The following is a 19,537-nucleotide window of genomic DNA, read 5'->3' as shown; positions in this document are numbered from 1 at the left end:
ACAGCGGTACGCCATCTATGGCTTTGCTATCAGTTTGTACGACTTTGTGGAGACGGAGAAGGTAACGCTGTGTGGGCTAAACCATAGGTTGAATTAGAATTTCCCCATTGTGGGATCAATAAAGTATTACATACCTAAAACAAAGCAGCCGTTTTTTGATGATGTGTCTCGAAAAGGTCAGATAATCATATAGCCTTGTGAGTTCTGAGTATGGAGGCAGACAATTGCACCGCTAACTCTAGCCTCCTGGTACAGCAGTATAAACCCCTAATTTTCACATGCTGATACTGGTGAATCACTTTGTTGTCTAGCAGTATAAAGAATTCTCTCATGGGTGCACAGTGTGTTTCTCTGTTTCACCTCGTACTGCAGCCAAATATATTTTAACAAGTGCTTAAGCATCGGCATTGCAGTCTAGGATCACAGCTGAGTTGTATCTCGGCTGGTTTTTGGATGCAAACACTGCAGCCTATAAAGCCACCTATAAAGACAGTCAAGTGTTTGGATGTGTATTGGAGACAGTGTATATCTGTTCTGTTTGAAGTAGACTTGAATATCTTCCCCCAGAGAGGACTGTGCTGTTTGCTTATTAAAGCTGCAGTCTGTCAGATATTTTCCTCATTGTTCTGTCACAGCCTTTTTTTCTGCTCTGTTTATAGCAGCAACTTCCTAATGCTTCTTTATCTTGTTTCCAAGCTACAAGTAGTAAGAGGGCTCTATTTGTCCTCCAGATTTTTTGTTCCATCTTTTATGGGACTGCTGGCTCTAAGTGGCGTTTGATGGGCTGTTTGGCAAGGAATCGTTCGCTTCGTGTTGTGACCAGTATATACCTGTTGATAGGGGCATGAATGTTGATGACATATTGTGGTTGTTTAAGAGATTTATGGATATGATTCTCACTTCCCCTCTCCCTCTTTTTCTTCTGTCTTCCTCTCCTGTGGGCTGTGGTGGGATGTTCAGGCAGATCTGTAACAGCGGAAAAGGTGACGTTATGGCCTTGAATGATTATACTAATTAAGAGATAGTGCAAAGGGTCTTATTTACCATTTGATTATATTTTTAATACAAGTTGCTTTAGTTATCTTTATTGATAAAGAAATTGAAATATAGTGTTCCTACAAGAAACTGAGCTACTGTGTATTGACACGGAAAGCTGCTTAACTAGGAGTGAAGACATCACTGAGAGGTGTGGAGGCAGGGAATTGGGCTGGGGTTTGAAAGAGGTCATGTGAACGGATGGAGGGATGGACACTAGTAAGCCCGATGTGTTTAGGGGGCCAGTTGGCACTTCAGGGCAGCAGGGGCTTGTAACAGGAGGTGATGGGGCCATTTGTAGTCACATGACTGACAGGCAACCCACTGTCACCTCGGAAACCAGGAGCGAAGGCCACAGTTATCCAATCATGTCAGGAATGCTGGCCGTCACTCAGCTGAGGCTATTTCTGCTGTCTGTCGCTAGTGCTTGGTAGTGCTAAGAGTCTGGCATACATGGAGCCGTCTTTTTGTTGTTGTTTTTCTCCCCCCCACCCTTCCTCTACTCTATTTAGCCTTCACTCTGTCACTTTTTTGAGTTTGTAGTGTGAAATTGTCAGCTCTTTTGCGGTGGCTGTTTGCAGTGTTTGTGGTGTGACTTCTTTCCTTCTTAGAGTTTACTGTGGGAAGGAAAGTTGTGGAAGAGACTCAGAGAGAGTGGGAGGGGGGCCAGAGAGTGGAAAAAAAGGGGATCAGTCATCTAGCCAGCCAAAGGAGAGAAGTGGGCGACACTAAGAGACTGAGACGGGAGCCAGAGGAGAGAACTAAAGAGCCAGTCAGAGAGAAAGTGAGAGGGAACGAGGGCTGTGGGACGTGAGGTGAAAATGGCACAACGTCTGCGTTTGTATTTTGGCTCAGGCCGCAGTAACACAGCTCCGGAGATACTGGAGGGAGACTTAGAGGAGCAGCAGGGAGACAGTGATGTGGCCACGGGGCTCTGCATGCAGCCACCTCTGCTATCAAGGCCTTCTCAGGAGCCAGCTACGCAGCGTGTCCCACCAAGGGCTTTTGGTTTGCGCTCGGAGCCTTCACTTAAACGTAGCTCCTCCATGTTCATACCGCAGCTCACCACCTACGCTGAGCCACGGCCCACCAAGAGTTCCTCCATGCACATTTCCCTCCAGCGCACCAATGGATCAAGTAATGGAGACTCAAGTGGTCATGCAGATGATGTCCCGCCACCCTGTTATTCTCCCCCAGGACCTGCGCCTGCCTATATTGAACCAGAGATGCAAGCAGACATTCCGCGGCGATCACCTCCTCCATACTACAACCCAGATTCTTTAAACTCTCAAAATTTTCTGACGGATCCAAACCTGCCCAAACGCAGAGTGTTTAGTATTGGTTCAAATGGCCATATTGTGTATAGCAGAGGCCAACCAGGTATCAGTGTTCATGGTATTTGTCTCCAGAGGAACTCTCCTGATGGGTCCGACATCCGGCATTTCAGAATCCTCCCTTATGGTGGTACTGGCTGCTCAGTCCAGCAGCACAGCTTGGACCAGTGGTCTGGTGTTAATGGTGGAACACAGAGACTAGTGTTTCAATTCCAGCAGAATCAGAACCAGGATCAGAGCCAGGACAGGCAACAAGCTGCTGCATCCCAGGAAGAACGCACAGATATTGGCTTTACCAGCTCAAGGGGTAGGCGTATGACGCGCTACCCCAGAATTCGACTGGAGAGAAGTTCACCTCATCATAGGTTATTGCTGGAGAATCAACACCAGAAAACTGGTATAAATAGCGAACCTAAAGAAGAGACCCAAACAGATGTGGAGACACAGAGAATGGAAGCAAGAAACAGACCTAATGGTTGTACTTTTAAAATCAGTGGGGATAGTCCCAGAAGGCAGCCTCATTTCAAGATATATTTTACCCCGGGTGGAGGTGGGGATGAGGATGTGACCCTTGGCAGTGATTCAGCGAGGACTAATCCTGAGGTAAAGATTATTTGAAGTGTTTAGGAGCACTGCTAGCCTGTCTCTGAAATCTTTAATGGAAAAATATTTAATGTTTCTCAACAGTTTGTGTTTGATGTTATTAGACAAACACCAACAAATCAGGATTTATAGCCTTGATGTCCTAATGGTAAAATAAATGAGATTGAATAGTAAACAGTGGATTTGTCATCTCGCTCATATGACATTTAGTTGAATATATGATAGCTTTTACACGATGTAGCTAGAATAATTGGGAGGAAGAAGGGCCATGGACATAATAAATGAAACAGAATCAGAGTGGAATTTAACCTATGCAAACTATGTCTATAGATTTCACATCCACTGTGCTAGGCTGGCTAGTATTTCACTTATTTCACTCACTGTGAAGCTAGTCCAGATTAGAGATCCGTATGGCGCAGGAAGAGGGTGGTGACATTCTGGGAAGTGAAAAGCACAGACATGGGTTCTGAACCAAACCACATGCAGTGGCCGTCTTTGACTGCGCAGCCACAGGCATTCGTAATTTTTCATATATGAGCCAAGTCACAGTTAAGAAAGTAAAAGAGAAAGAGTCTTATGGATGAATGGATAATTTCTCCTTGTGCACTTGTTGCCTTCAGTTTCACAGAAATGTGACACTTATGTTTGGCAGTACTCTTAACTGCAGTGAGTGCTCTTTGAGAGTTGGCTGCTTCTATCTTTAGTCTGTTTCGAGCGTGGTTGTTAATTTTGAGAGTGGGCAGGCGGCATGTCTTTTTTGGCTCTGGGCTGGTATGGATCTCTGTCCCCACAGCTGCCCTGTGAGTGATTAAGACCTAAGACGTCATTACAGGCCAAATGCGAATCAACTTTTCAAGCAGTTTCAGTGTTTCCTGAAACCCTGAAGGATTTTAATGTTGCTATGTGTTCTCCTTTTGTATGTAGCTCAAACACTGGAAGCAGAACCGATAGAAGGGATACACTTTAATAATCAGTATGTTGTTGCCAGATTTACTATTGACAGGCTTTTTCTTAAATCACCTTGGACCTTTCAATAGCAGTAAAATATTTATACACTGAATAGTAGGTATATATGTAGATAGTCCCAGTAGTTGCTTATGTAGGGTTTACTGCCAGGAGTCTGGAGAAATAAATACAAAGTATACTTGCTTGAAAAGTTAAAGCAAAGTCTTACAAAACATTATTTTTGTGTCACAATAAAGAAAAAAATATTTTTTGTACAAAAAAACTAAAAAACCACTAGTGAAATATAACGGCTCGAGGATCCCCTGTGCAGTTTTTGACTTCAAGTAATGCTATCTAGCAGTTATTAGTTATAAATATTTCCCTGCTTTGTTTTATGCATATACTCAAGGATGCACATGCACATGAATGACAGTGTATAGTCCTGCCAGTAGTTTGACATTATTCCACTTATAACTGGTGGTAGTGTTCCAAGATATGGAATAATATGACAGGAATGGCAATAACTGAAAAGACTGCTAGCCAGTAAACATGGATGTAAACAATGCATGTTAAAAAATTCCAGCTTTGGAGGTATTATATGAGGAATGAAATGGCATTTAATAGGATACCTGCAGTGCATTTTTATGAGAAACACAATGTAAAACAAATTTTTGTTTTGTTGGCACATCTACTTCTTGAGAATATTGTGTACTGTGATATTTTAATTACAGCATCTGCCACAATAAGGAGATTAATTTTGTTGTAGTATGACACAGTGCCCCCATGTTTCATTTCTGACTTGAACTCTTCATGTGCATGGTGCTGTACCGAGGTTTTGTCCATGCAAATAACATTTCTGATAATTCTGTTACACTTGCCCTTGAGAGATTATTAATGCTTGCCACACGGATATCTGTGCTATCCTAAGTATTGCTAACCTTGAGCCTAAATGCTATAAATATAAAATTTGCTAAATATGTTTGGTTTTATCACAGTTTCATACCTGAGGAACGATTAGATGTGACTGACTGGCTAATACTGGCTGTTCTCCATTAGTATACAGTCATAACATATTGTTGGTCATATTTCCGATGGCATGTAGGCCATACTTGAATGCATTTTACACATCTTTGTTTTCTTAGCTTTAAAGTATGTGGTGTTGTGTTACCCCATGCAACAAGTAAATCCTAATTTAGACCATAATGACAGGTCTTTCCCAACTGGTACCCTGGAGTTGGGAGTGCCCCTTTTTAAATCCTGCGTGGGACGCTGCATGTGTGTGTGCCAGCTAGACTAGCTGCAGACAGCTATGCCACTGCACCGTGCCCCCGTTGCAGCTCTGCCTTGATGCCCCCTAGTCGCCATTCACAAAGAGCTCTTCCCGGCCACAGAGCTGGCTATATTTACCTGAAATGAGATTGTGGATGGGTGGCTGGGCTCTCTTTTTATTTTAGTCCAGTAGCATGTGAGTGTGATTCAAATTGCTATTGTTGTGAAACTCCCATCTCTCAGAGGTCCATGGCATTGTACAGTAATTCCGCCATGTCAGCACGGAAATTGTTGAATAGGTTAGAATATTTTTACACCTTTGTGTCGGCCTCGGCTTGTACCAGGTTACCCCATATCATAAGCGCCGTCTGTTACCACTTCTTTTAACGTCATAGCAGTTACAGTTGACAGTAAACATACAGCTACAGTTAGCATAGCCAATTCTTGTCACTTTATCTACTTTGCCACAGTCTTAAAGGGTCAGAAAAACATTTTCTCACTTACCCCTTTGTGGTTTACAGCATGCCTAAAGTTTGGGTTTTATATTTTTTGGTCTAATACAGGTGAGTGGAATTTCATTTGTGGTGTGCACAACATCAAAAAAATCCAACAGCCACATCTCTTTCCTTAAACCATGTCCCTGAGAACTCATTATAGGAGAGTAAGAAGGGAATTGTTTCTGGAAAGGAATTTTGCTGATTTTTCTTTTAATGCTATGAGCACCACAAAATTAAATTGCCTTTATCTGCAGTGTCAATGTTTTTTGGCAGAAAATCAGATATATATCCAAAACTATCTGCATACACTTAGAAGTATGTGAGATGTAAGTGTTTTATGATGTGGATAAACAGTTTTTTTTATTTTTTATTCTCAAACTATTTTTGAGCTGGCTGTATACAAGCCTTCATCAGGCTAATGACTCTTTCACGTTTTCCCTCCTCCTCCTCCTCCTCCTCTTGGTGTTTGTTGGCACCCTTCTGAGTGTAACCTGGCCCGGGGAGGCAGCTGCAGGCTCAACTGTGACCCTGTGATGACTCCGCAATTATATCCCTCTGCATACACATACTCGCAGCTTATATTGCTTGTTCCGGTTAAAGACAGAAAAACAGTCGTGTCCAATAGGACACCGCCATTGCCGCTGCCCATTTTGATATGCTGTAAGTTAAAGGGTCACTATTACTTATATGATCTGTGTACATGTAGAATCAAATGTGGTTTCGAGGACAAGATTAAATGGTCATAGTGATTCTTCCCTGCTTCAAGAGGCTTGTTTATTGACTCTTTGCAGCATTTATTGTAATGGTAAATGTTAGTTTATGAATCACTTTAAAAAATAAATGACCTTTTTTGTACAAATTCATGCTGTAGATTACAAATCAACACATGTGCAGGTGTAATATGACACTGTCATACACATGGGGTGGCCCAGGTTGTGTTTGTTGCTCTCTTCTTGACTGTTTTGAATTACTTGGAAGTTAGGCAAGCGGTAAATCAATGGTCTGTTTAGTTTGGGATACAAAAACAGATACTGTGGTAATTTACACAGTAATGGCTCTGGCTTTCCAAGAAGAAATAGTTTAAACTATGAGTGTAGTGAGTTTCTGTGACTCATTTCTAACTTTCACCATTGAATTCCAGGTCTGTCAATTGGTGAGAGCCAAGTGCAGTCGCTGCTCTTTCCTTTCCCTTCTGACCATCAGATCAAATCAGTTTGACCACTATACATCTTGTGTTGGCGTGAAACGCTGTAAGAAACCAGTCATGTAGGCCTGCAATTTGTAAAAACGTCAGTTTTTCTTGTTTGTGCTGTATTACTTAATTTTTGACATTTCAAAATGACATCTGATGAGATTTACAAAAGCACTGAGGATTAAAAAAGGGCTTTTCAACTTTCTTTTTTTAACCAGACTGTTTTTTCAGAGCTCTTATTTCTGACTCACTGTGAAAAAGGGACCACAACTATTACATTTCATTGTCAAATCAAGTATATATCCAGGACTCCCCACACTTACAGTTCAGTTGGAAATTGTTTCCATTAATTTGTATGGAACGTTTACAACTGCATTACTCTGGTGCAGCAGTGAAGCAACTTTTACAGATGCCACAGTGTTGAGATTTTCTTCTCTTGCACACTAAATCTTGAAGAATGAATGAACATTGCGTGCTGCACATCAGACTGCAGGGCTTCTCTTTTATTAAGAGAGAAACTTCAATTAGCAACAGCTGCTTATTTTTTTTATTGTTTACTCCTTGGTAACTCATTAAATCTACCACAACTGACAGTGTCACAACTCAGTCTGAGAAACGCTGCACTAATAGAAGTATCATACAGTGTTTGAACCCAGCCTTTCCTGTCAAACCACTGTCCACAAATAGAGATGGTCTGTTAACCTCTGTTGTCTAAATAAGTTGTGTCCCACACACAGGCTACTTCCAAGAATGGGCTTTTCCATCTCGGACAGGTAATCATTGCTCCCACTGGCGCCTGCTGCTGCTGCAGGGCAGCTCAATCATCTGTCAATCTCCCCCTCTCCCTGTCACTCTGTGTTCATTACAGCAAAAGGATGGACAAATCTACAGGCTTCTTAATTTGAAACACAAACCTTTGCTGCAGGGTTCGACGTTAACTATGGCCCGTGTCCACAAAAAGTCACTGTGTGGCCCGCTGTGGCCACCAAGCTTCATCAGATCTCTACTGAGAATGAGACCCTGTGTCTCAGACTTCACCAACGCAACATTAATGTTCCACAATCTTCCTTATTCATTTGCACCTCTTAGTTCAACATTTTACAGAAACAGCAAACAGTAAGGTTGCCGGCTCACTGCTGTTATGTCGGGGCTCCCGAAGATGGGTTTAAATGGCTAGAATACAGCACAGCTAACAATGTAATGCACTATGGTGTACTAACGTAGAGATGATGCTTGGAGGGAGTGGGAGGTTGTGAAAAAGATGAACTGAGAGGTTTTTTAATAACTTGTTTTCAGTTTAAATAATTCTAAAAATGTACTCAGTATGCCCATGCATTTTTACAAATGAACTTCAGTTTTTAAGTTCAGTTTAAACAAATAAATGTCTTTTCATTTATTGAAGTGTCACAGTTAAGGAAGGCTGAGTTGCGTTAAGTTGCCTTTTCTGCGTTGTTTTTACATTTGGGCCACCAAAAATGTACTTTAGCCACCAAATTTATGAGCTTGGTGGCCCATGCAGCCAGTGCTTTAAAATATTAGCGTCTATCCCTGTCCTAGTTCCTCCATGATGTCACTTCCATCCTTCTCTCCCTCTGTCTGGCTAACTTGGCTTCTCTCTGGTGGCAGTGGTTGTAATTTTTCCTTACTGGGTTTGTGGGTTAATTCACATATAAAGTGACATCTGAGGCCTGTCCATAAATAAGACCCTATACTGAACCTTTTGATTAGACACCTGTGAAAAGAGGAGCAAATATCATATTTTCAGTAACATAAATTGTTCATGCTATGCTAAAACATAGTTGCACTTTACTCTTTTGCTGCCTTATGGGATTTTCAAATCACAGGTGTTCACACAGAAGGCTAGCGGTTATTTCTGGACCAGGTTCTTCATGAAATGAAAATCTCTTTCATTCTGTCTGTGAGAAAAACACAAATCGCTGTTGGATATTCTGTTTTATTTGGTGATTCACCTCAACATTGTGGTCCCTCCCCCCCCATCTTTCCCTTTCCCTGGAAACTTTTGTGTTCCTCACACAGACTCAAAAAGCTGTTGGAAGCTGCTGAAGGTGACCTTGTTGTTTTCTTTCCTAGACTAGAGATGATTTCCTCGGTCAAGTTGACATCCCTCTCAGTCATTTGCCGGTGAGTTATTTGCATCTTTGTTTGTGTGTGTGTGTGTGTGTGTTTGCGCGCGCCTAACTGACTGTTGTAACAGTGTTTTGTATACTCATCTTTTTCTTATCTTTGGTTGATTTGCTGCACGTACAACTTCTATGAAGGTCAGCCAAGTTTGTGTGTGTGTGTGTAATGTAAGAAAGTGAAAAATGTAAGAAAGTACAAGCCATGCAAACAACACCTGCCTTGCTTAGAAATAGAAAGTGGGTTGTCTAGAATATAAACAGAAGTGACCATCCTGAGGGCAAACTACCCTCAGAACCAGTGGAAAAAGCTACACTTGTCAAATTCACACACTCACAAGTACTAACTTACTACTGGGAGACAACAGCTTTTGTAAATAATCATATGCAGAACTTGTGTGTGTACTATTTATGGGTATTTACAGTTGCGGTTTGATGTAAATGAACAGAACCTGAAACTCAAGCGGCAGATGAAAGCTGTGATGTCAGACTGGTTGCGGCTCTCTGAAGTTCTAAATTGTGGGCTTTAAAAGCATATCAGTGAAATGTGATGGGGTTAATTATTAATGTCCTAGTTGGCTCCTACAGGGCCCGGGAATTAGTAGCAGATAAAAGCTACAGCTGAGTCATGTTGGGAGAGAGCAAAGTCACGGGACGTGGAAGACATTTGGTTCTGGTGCAGTAAATGCTGTCAAGTGCTTTAGCCATTAAATGAACTGAGTAGAAGTACACGACTGTTGTTTGTTTAGATCTGTATGTCTTTGTGTTTTGATTTATTTCTTTATGCTTAACTACATATTGTTAGACTTATGGTCTTAGTCACAGTTACTGGACAAGTCATGTGGTCTTAGTTTTGATTTATATCTGATTTCTGATCATGTGACCACTGTCAAACGTTCGCTGTATCTTATTTATTATTATTTATTAACTTTTTGCTTGACTCCTATGACACCAAACAGAATTGAACATATCTTAACTGAATGTTATTTTTGTAAGCCTGTGACTCACATTTCAGTTCAGTCTGCATGTGCACGGCAGTGCAGGGCCTCACCAGTGTTCACACACAGTCAGATACATGTCACTTAAAAACATGAAAGTGAACAAAAAGGTCAGATCTGACAAAAACCAGAAAGAGCATTAAGACCTGTAATGTGAATGTAGCTTTAGATACTTTGAAAGTGAACTAAAAGGTCAGATCTGACAAAAACCAGAAAGAGCATTAAGACCTGTAATGTGAATGTAGCTTTAGATACTTTAGTTTTTTTTTTGTTGTTCTTTCATATTTCGTGAATCAGACCAGCCACTCTGACTCAGCAGAGGCAGTCTGCTAGCTACATTTGCTACTTCAGCTGTTTGCAAACAGTTTCACATACCATACAACTTGACACCTTGTGCCAACTCATGGACCTAATACCTAGTTGTACGTGAGTCAACCATGGGGTGGGTTACGTGTTCCTTCAGGCTTTTAACAGCAGAGTTTGGATGCATTAGCGTCTAAGATGCTAAGCACAGCTTGGTCCCAACATCTTCATCACTTTTATGTTTTGTAGAAACTTGTAATGGAGATTGTGCTTTTGAAACTGGCAGTGAGATTCAGGGGTGCATAGAGCAGTATGTGGTGAGCCAGTATGGACTGGTTTAGAAGGCTTTTCTGCTGTACACTATGTAACAAGAGAAGCTCAGCATTGCATAATAATTCTGCTGTGGCTGTGCAGAGAGCTGCAGCTGTGCTCTAAACTCATGACTCTGATATTTTCATACCTTCTAGCTCATGTTTTACTTGAGTGTTCAACTGGTTGTTGTCAATAAATGCATCCTTTTTAATTGCAGACAGAGGACCCTGCTATGGAGCGTCCCTACACATTTAAAGACTTCCTCTTGCGGCCCAGAAGGTCAGTTTATACTACAACAGCATTCGACAAGTAATCAGTGAAAATACACATAATAAATGTTACAATAAATGTTTAAATTGTGCTCTCACTAGAGACTAGCGTCATAACTCCAAAAAGAGGTGTGTGACAGTCAGTTGAACACTGCAGATGAAAGACCATGTCAGTTTGGAAACTCCCTTACATTTCTACTAGGGGCTCTGAGGGTGGAGTCCACCTGGTTTTAACGTTCTGTTTACAAATGAGTTCATTCTTGTTGTCATTCTAGTCACAAGTCCAGGGTGAAGGGTTACCTGCGTCTCAAGATGGCCTATCTGCCTAAACAAGGCGGACAAGAGGAAGAGGCTGGAGAGATGAGGGAGGAGGCAGAGGTAAGGTGTTGGCCACTATCATCAGTGAGTTAGTTTTCACCACTGACTCAGCATTACCTAAGGCATCTTTTTGACCGTCTTGTTCATAACAGCCTGAAGCCAAGGCACATTCTAGGAAGGCAGAAAGCTTTGGGATGAAAGTAAAAATGCGAGAGTGGTTTTTGCTATGGGCGAAAAGAGAAAGGACAGTTCTTTGTATTCTTTTCTCAGAGAATTCCAGCAGCACTTTGCTGCCAGAATCTGGCGAAAGTCTTTTCCAGATCAAGGTCTGGAAAAACCATTTCTACTACGGCCAGTTATTTGGAGAAAAAGGAGCTTCTTTTACTTCATGTGTTCTTGCATGTGTAAATGTGTTCAAGTGTGGATTTCTTATGAATTGTGGAAGAGTGTGAGAGCATGAAAGATTCTATACATTTTATAGACTGTATAGTCTGGATCTATGGATCCTCTTTATCATGATATTTTCTTTCTGTCTGTCCAGTCTTATTCTAAAAGAGTTAATACTTAAGAGAATGATGCACAAACATTTGTCTTAAATCCTGTGGTCTGAGATACTCCAGCCAGCCTGCAGCTTGTCAGACAGAAATAAATGCCAGTAAATGTTAACAACAACATTTCAGACCACATCACAGCACTGAACAATTTTAACCCACCACAAGTGGATCCAGCATCTTTAGTGTATTTCCATCCAGTCCCTTCTTAAACAAGACCCCTTTGCCAAGCTCATGTGTCACTAGGATATCTGTGACCACAAGGATCAGCCATCAGTTTTAGTATCGCTATGAATCAAGTACTCATAACACCTTGCGTCAAAAATGTGAATTCCCTCTTTCAGGGCTGGGATGAGTCTGTGGATTCGGGCTCACAGCGACCCCAGCAACTGCTGCCACCATTGCCCCCGGGCTGGGAAGAGAAGGTGGACAACCTGGGACGCACCTACTACGTCAACCACAACAACCGCAGTACTCAATGGAAACGGCCCTCCAACATGTACGCCTGATCTCTCCATTCCTACGAGTTTAGATTTTTGCGTTGGTTAAATGAGAAGATCTGAGTTCAGCAAAAGCAGCACTGCAGATGTGAACGGTCGCATTTTAAAAGTATACGTTTGGTTACATATCCAGAATCAAAGATTTTTATTGTCAAGTCACTATATGTACAGGACCTACAGAAAATCGAAATACCGTTTCTCTCTCACCTAGTATTGAATGCCATACCATTTAAGAAATTAAAGTAGAATAAAAGTAGAGTTAAAAATAGAATAAAACTCTCTCAGAGCCCGACGAGGAACACAGCTCAGAGGAAACGTGGCAGAAGTTGCATCAGCTGCAGCTCCTGTCAAAACCGCCAAGAAGAAGGCTTCCAGGCGCAAGCAGTAACTTCCTCAAGTTTCTGCTAGTTGCATGACAACCTAGCCAAGAAACAGTCCCCCACAAAACTCACCGTGGAACCACAATGTGCCATTTTTACATTTAGGTTCCATTTAATTAATGCTGCATTCACACTTGTCTTACCAGAATGGAAAGAACAGGAAAACACCTTTATTCCCACCTGAGAGTATTTACACATTATTCCAGGGTGGTTAGTTCAAGTAGTTAACCTTATAGGCACACCTGATAACTAGCCTAATTTATACTTTAGTGTTACCAAGTGAATCTAGATACAAATTCAGTTTATTAGCTCTTATAAAGTGAACTGCATAGAATGTACAAGTGTTAATATTGGATTATGTTTTGATGTAACTGTCAGCAGTGATGCGTGTGTAGCCACTTTTCTGTCAGTGGTGAATTGAATGGATAGCATTGCAACAAATTAATGTTAACGTGCAGGATGATAAACTGGCTTCATCTAATACGGAGAGTGACTGTAACACCAATGCGCTAAAGCTAAGCTCGCTCTCCAAGTTTCTGGATCGCCTGTTTTGTTTTCCGCCAAAACATCACATCTTCACGTCAGCACCATTGTATCCTGTTAACACAGACAACACACCACCCACTCGTGCCACATGAGACTTAAAACAAATGCACCGTCGAGCTGCCACATACAGCCAAAACCATAAGTGGAGGGAGACCAGTGGGAAGACACCGAGTTCCCCAGCAGAGTATTTTTAGATACTGACAGGCAACGAACATCCAGGTATAACCATATAGTGATAGATCACTAATATCCACAGTACACGTCACATAAAATAACCTCTTTTTTTTATTATTATTATACAGTTATGACAATGGCGATTCAAAATTGTGAGCTCGCTCATTTTGATGTGAACTGAACTTGGAGCTAGCTCTTGTTAAGTGTGAACTTGCACAACACTGGCCATAGCTATTATGTGCCCTTATTATTTCTTCAAATTGGGTTTTTCTCTTTGGTCAGAAAGAAGCTATTGTAACGGAAACTGTGTTCAGCTATTTTTACCAGGCCCGTCCTACTCAAGAATCTTTCTGTAATACTACATCAGTTATCATTTGCCTTTTGGTTTCCATTGACATAGCAGCAATACTGACTTAATCTAATGTCTTATTTCCTGGCAGCAATGCTGTGACTTAACAGTTGTTTTTGTATAAAATCACTTCCCCATCCCTCAGGGATGTGATTTCAGAGACTGAGAGTGACAATCAGCAGCGACAGATCCACCAGGAAGCGCACCGTGTTTTCCGGTCAAGACGCCACATCAGTGAAGACCTGGAGAATGAGCACCTAGAACCCAGGGACATGGACAATGTGAGAGAGAAGGAGATACACAGTACACGCACACATCGAGCCACAGCTGTCTCAGGTGATAAGGTCACTTAAATGTTAACAGTGGGTTTTTTTTTTTTTGTGTGTATGTAGTCGTGGGAACTCATCACAGAGGAGGATCCTAATGACAGCCTGGCCCAGTCTCTGCCTGGCCCCTCCTCCATCCTGACACCACAACACACGGCGACACCTGTCACCCAGGAGTTTGCTGAGGATTTGAATATGAGGCTGTCACTCACTCCCGATGCCAACGGTGAAGTGCCAGGGCCCAGCTCTGCTCTGGTGAGATGGCAACACTGTAATTTTCAGCAGTCAAAAGCTAAACCACCCTACATTTAAATGACTTAGTGGTGTAAACGTAAGCAGTCAGCTTGATTTCCTGGCAGGTCGTCTTGTGTCTGACATTAGATGGACAGGTATTGCCCACAATGAGGTTTTTTTTTTTACTCTCTCCTTACCTACTTTCTTTTTTCTAACAGAGTCAGCTGTCAAACAGACTACGTTCCTCCAGTATGACAGATGGCGTCAGTGATCAGGCCCAGGCTCCTCCTCTTACGGTACATATGTCTGAACGGTCACACTTCTCTCATCCTCTTTTTTTTTTTTTGACTTCCTTCTCTTGTTATATTACTTTCACTGTAGTGAACATTCTTTGGTTAGTTCACTAAATGAATTAAACGGGTTTGTATTCTCATTTACCTCATGTCTGTTGTCTGTTAGGTGTACCACACATTAAAATCACATTCTTTCTCCTCCTTGCACTTAAAATTTCCACTTGTTGGTGTTAGGCAGTGTTGGTGTTGCCTTCCTGCTCTCACTTCATGCCTCCGTAGGATTGCCAAATCTTTTCCTCCATCCTTCTTTCACACTACCGCTCTGCTCTTTGCGATTCACTCGCCACTCTTTCCTCCATCCTTCTTTCACACTACTGCTCTCTGCTCTTTGCGATTCACTCGCCACTGTGTTTGATGCATTGTGGAAACCTTGGCTCTGTAGCTGTGTGCCAGCAGAATAACCATTCTAGTTGAAACCAGACAAGTAAGCTTGAGGACAGTGTCATGTCAGTTCTGAGAATCCTGAGTCATAGCATCAGTGGAGATTCAGCTCAACAAACTGTCACACAATCTGAATCAGGTGTTTGTCTCACAGCTGAGTCACAGCAGTGTCATGCCAAGGAAAAGTGCGGGTGCTCATGTCAGCCTTTCCCTCTGAACTGGCTGGATAACAGTAGGCTCATTAAGAAGCCATCAGAGGGAAAATATCAGCTGCATTTGTTTGCTGTGTGTCCTGGGTTTAGGTTAGTGTTGATCATATTGAAATTAGAGGAGAGGATAGGAGTTTCCTATCATTGTGTTAGTAGAAACACTTCCTTAATAATATAAAAGGTGTGCATGGGTCAGTTGGTGCTGTTTGTTGTGACCAGGCCTCTATTCAAAACAGGCTTGTATTCCTCATTTTCACTGCTTCCCAGTTATTGCAAAACATGTTTGCAAACCTTAATAGAAGGTTGTTGGGTTGCTTTAAATTCCACAGCAGCTGAATGCAGATCTGAGCATGTGTGTTTTTTGGAATACTAAAGGCTTTAGGGCTGTTTGTGGTGGTGCTTTGCTAACTGTCCTCCAGGTTGTTTAGAAAAAGCAGAACGGCATCAAGTATCTGTCTTTGTAAAGCACTGATTTTGCCATCTTACTTGCAGTACATCTCTTGTTGATTGTTTGGATGAATTGTTTTAATTTCCTGTGCATTTTATCATTTATTTGACTTCATGTCTGACATTCAAAGATTCTGAACATCAGCCCAGTAATTCAGCTTCACTGCTCTAACATTTTCAGGGCAGAGAACTGGCCATGTCTCTGACTGGTGTTACTGTAGCTTTTCTGCTTGGGTCGAGCTTAAAGAGGCCGTATTGACTGGGGATTTAATTTTCAGTTCAGGGAACTGAATCTGGGTCCTCCCTCCAACAGGGAAATGCTGTCCTTGCTTCTGCAGCTCAGACTGTTTTCCTTTTTATTGCTTGTCTATTAAAATTGATTTACTTGATTGATTTGATTTGATTTGATACTTGATTTACTCACTGCTTATATGCTTCGCTGGGTATGATCTGTTGTTTAATAATCAACCACTGCACTTTCCCACTGTGGCCAATAATCACAAGAATCTCCTCACTGCTTGTCGCGCTTCACCTCCTCTGAGAATAAATTCCCCCTTTTGTATGTTACCCTCACTTCACTGCTGCCCGAACACTCTCCCTTGCCCCATTACTTCCGCCCTGGTGATGAAAATATAACCTGCTGTAAACTAAAGACCATCTTCCCCTGTTGTCTACCACCAGCAGGCCTCCCAGACCAGAAGAACAAGAACTCAAACAGTCTCAGGGGGTGAGGAGCCTATGGTAATGTGTCAGTTTATATACTGTACAAACCCTATAAGCCTCAGTCTCTTAGTTCCCAGACACTATTTTGAATGGCCTATATGTGTCCCCTGACTTTTGTGCATCCTAAGAGAGTGCACTTTGACACCACGAGGGCTTCATTAATTTATATTATTGAAAACTTTTATGTAGAATTTCATTGAAATGCACATTCTTGCTGGGAGATGATTGTTTTTTTTTTAAACGATCAGCTGATGAGGACATCCATTATTTCAGCGATTCCTTCTTTATTTACTTCCCTCTCTGGTGGTGCTAGGATGCACTGCAGCGCTTATTTAGCGCAGTAGTTGTCCCAGAGTTGCTGAATTAGTAGTGTACAGAGTCGTCAGCATGGGAGTCAATGCAATATTAAGTAATACCATCGTTAATAAGCCATAAAACAACATGATAAATGTTTAATGTTCAGTGTTGTTATGTTTGCATGGTTGTATTTTAAATATTACCTTAGTTTATGGTCAGTTGGTTGAATATTCCAGTAATCTTAATGCTATAATTGGTTAATAGCTGACTTAGCAAAGTACAGTATGAACCACTGCTTCTCACCATGTGCTGTTTATTTTAGCGCTGCTGTGTGTGTGTGCGCGTCATTGTGTTTTGTGTGTTTCCATTAACTTTTGTCACATGTCGTCCCTAAATGGTTTCTCTTTCTACGCAGCTGAAATGGGAAAATGTATTAAAGCCTTTGTTTTGTTGTTAGATTGTGAGGGGAAGGTGTGTGGTATGTTGGAATAATGCTGATTATAAACTGAAAACATCCGTTTCTGTTCACTTGTCCAGACAGTATTTTGTGGCCTGACGCTTCTTGGTGCAGAATCATTGTAAAATATGAAGATTCCCTCCACATGTCACCAAGCATACCAGCCTCTACTGATTAGCTGTCTTTGCTTTTCTTTCTCTCTACACTTGGCCAGTCTCCCTCGTCGACTGCTTACGCCTTGACCACCCCTGGCCTGCCCCCAGGATGGGAGGAGAGGAAGGATATCAAGGGAAGAACATATTACGTCAACCATAACAACCGCACCACAACATGGACTAGGCCAATCGTGCAGGTACAGCAGGTCTGAAGGGCTGGCTGTTGGGCTGGTCTGGATCTTTACCTTGGCCCCTGTCCTGTCTTTGGCCTGTGTGCTGGGCCTCTTCCCTAATCGCAGTATCTTTGTCTCTCTTTATCTCTGTCTGGTTTCCTGTTCTGTCCAACTTTATTGTATCTCCTGTCTAGCATTTTTTGATACTCTGGATAAAGTGCGACTCTGCGCTGGTCACATCTTTGCAAACCCTGGCAATGACCCACCACTTTTTCCTCTCCCCTTTCCCATTTCTACACTGTTTTTCCACTTGCTTCCACTGTCTCTGCAAATGAAGCAGCCACACATAGTCTGACATGAGGAGAGACTTCTACATGGGAGTGGGTGTTTAATGCTCATCCACCCTTTCATGTCTGCTTTACCAGAACACTGTCGGTTATATTATACCTGTTGATCTGTTGTCTTTCTTCACATAGGCTTCTCATTCTCATCCATTTTTGTTATTACTGAAAAGAAAAGCACATATGGTTTTAGATAACAGTATTGTTACAGTCTTTGCTCAGTGTAACTGTAGCTTTACCTGTTGTGTCTGTTACTTGGGTTAGGGTTAAAAATAACAGTAAAATTACCGTAACTTGAAAGTTTTTGTCCCTATTTTCTAGTCGGATGTGTTATCTTAAACATTAATAAGTATGTATTGAGTGGCATAAATGACCCATACAAATTTTCCTGGAAGATAAACACACATCCAGACCTTTCAGGTGCAGACAGCCGTACAGTTTGGCTTACAGTAATGATGGGGGCATGCTTTGGTTTTGCAAACAGCATTACTTGCCTTATTCAAAACCCACTTTAATCTCAAAAGTGCCATTCTTGCTGACAGCTGACTGAAGATGGAGCCAGTGCCTCAGCGGCAGCAGCGGATTCAGGCGGAGCCTCGGCCCTGGCGCCCACGTCCATCCCTCCTTCCTCTTCCAATGCCTCGAACAACCACCTCCATGAGCCCCAGGTCCGACGACCTCGTAGCCTGAGCTCCCCTACCGTCACCCTTTCCACCCCTTTGGAGGTGAGAATTAGCCACCTGCACGGCCCCTGCGCCACCATATCTTTTTCCTCTTTTACCCGAGGACTACTTGGTTACTTCTTCTTTTTTCTCCCATCTATATGCTTCCACTTTTTTTCATGCAATCCTTCATTGTATCAGTGTTTCCATCCTTTAGAAGATGACCAAACCATGATCCTCACCTGCCTAAATTAAAACCAGTCCTCAGTTTCCTTCTTTAAATGTACACTTCCCATCACTACATCTTTCAGGTTAACTCAGTCTTGATGCTGCTTCGCTCTCCTCTCATCTCTGTCAACCCCATGGAAAGATTAATCTCATCATTTAACCACTCTTTTCTCTTTGTTTCTTATTTTCATCTTTCCATCAATGCTGATTGTCTGTCTTCATACAGCTTTTTTTGCCAGTGATTAATCACATGAAATGGTCCAAGTGTTTCCTAAGCTTTGTTAATCATGATGATGAATTTGCTGTGAACAGTATTCTCTCTTGGCACAGCCAGCTTTTCATTCTGCAGTGCAGAATGTTTTAAAGCAATAACACCAACAGGATGAAGCTGCTGTAGTAAATTCAAGATGGTAGACTCGGTTACCGCTAGATTAATAAATTATTTAAAGTGATCACTGATCCCAAGTGATTGTAAGCGGCTAACAGTTAATCTCCAAATCGGTGAAATTGATCTTGGAAACTAAACATCTGTAAATCTTCTGGTTATTTTAGCAACAAAAAGTAAATTAACAGCATACTGTTGGATCTGTGGTTAACATTTCAATATTGATTTGTATGGCATTCCATCCTTTGTAAATACCTTAACGGCGCTATTATGCCTTTGCTGAACCCTGCAGCTGCAGGGTCAGACTTTTATGAAGGAATAAGTAAGCTTTCAGCTTGCACACCTCATGTGCTCCTAGTCTTGTACCTGTGGCTGCTATACACTAAAAAAAAACTTCCTTCCCTCAAGAAATCTTTCTAAAAAGCAGTCCATGAAGCAAGCATCCTCAAAATG

At 41.8% G+C, this 19,537-nt stretch overlaps 2 protein-coding genes across 2 annotated transcripts in view; both read left to right on the top strand.

Annotated features, from left to right (window-relative positions):
• nedd4l (NEDD4 like E3 ubiquitin protein ligase) overlaps nt 1-19,537 on the top strand; it is a 43,124-nt gene that overhangs the window by 12,079 nt on the left and 11,508 nt on the right. The window contains 11 exon segments of the mRNA XM_020600934.1: nt 7,613-7,648; nt 8,967-9,017; nt 10,844-10,905; nt 11,171-11,273; nt 12,109-12,263; nt 13,859-13,994; nt 14,106-14,294; nt 14,492-14,569; nt 16,345-16,404; nt 17,355-17,492; nt 18,352-18,534. Coding sequence (XP_020456590.1) covers nt 7,613-7,648; nt 8,967-9,017; nt 10,844-10,905; nt 11,171-11,273; nt 12,109-12,263; nt 13,859-13,994; nt 14,106-14,294; nt 14,492-14,569; nt 16,345-16,404; nt 17,355-17,492; nt 18,352-18,534 — 1,191 coding nt within the window.
• On the top strand, nt 7-8,981 carry LOC109960670 (uncharacterized). The gene is made up of 2 exons (XM_020600937.1): nt 7-6,343; nt 8,913-8,981. The coding sequence occupies exon 1, from the start codon at nt 1,857-1,859 to the stop codon at nt 2,985-2,987; it is 1,131 nt and encodes a 376-aa protein (XP_020456593.1). The 5' UTR covers nt 7-1,856; the 3' UTR covers nt 2,988-6,343; nt 8,913-8,981.

Source organism: Monopterus albus, unplaced genomic scaffold, assembly GCF_001952655.1.
Source record: "Monopterus albus unplaced genomic scaffold, M_albus_1.0 scaffold49.1, whole genome shotgun sequence".
Taxonomy (NCBI): Eukaryota; Metazoa; Chordata; class Actinopteri; order Synbranchiformes; family Synbranchidae; genus Monopterus; species Monopterus albus.
This window is presented reverse-complemented; position numbering and strand designations above follow the sequence as displayed.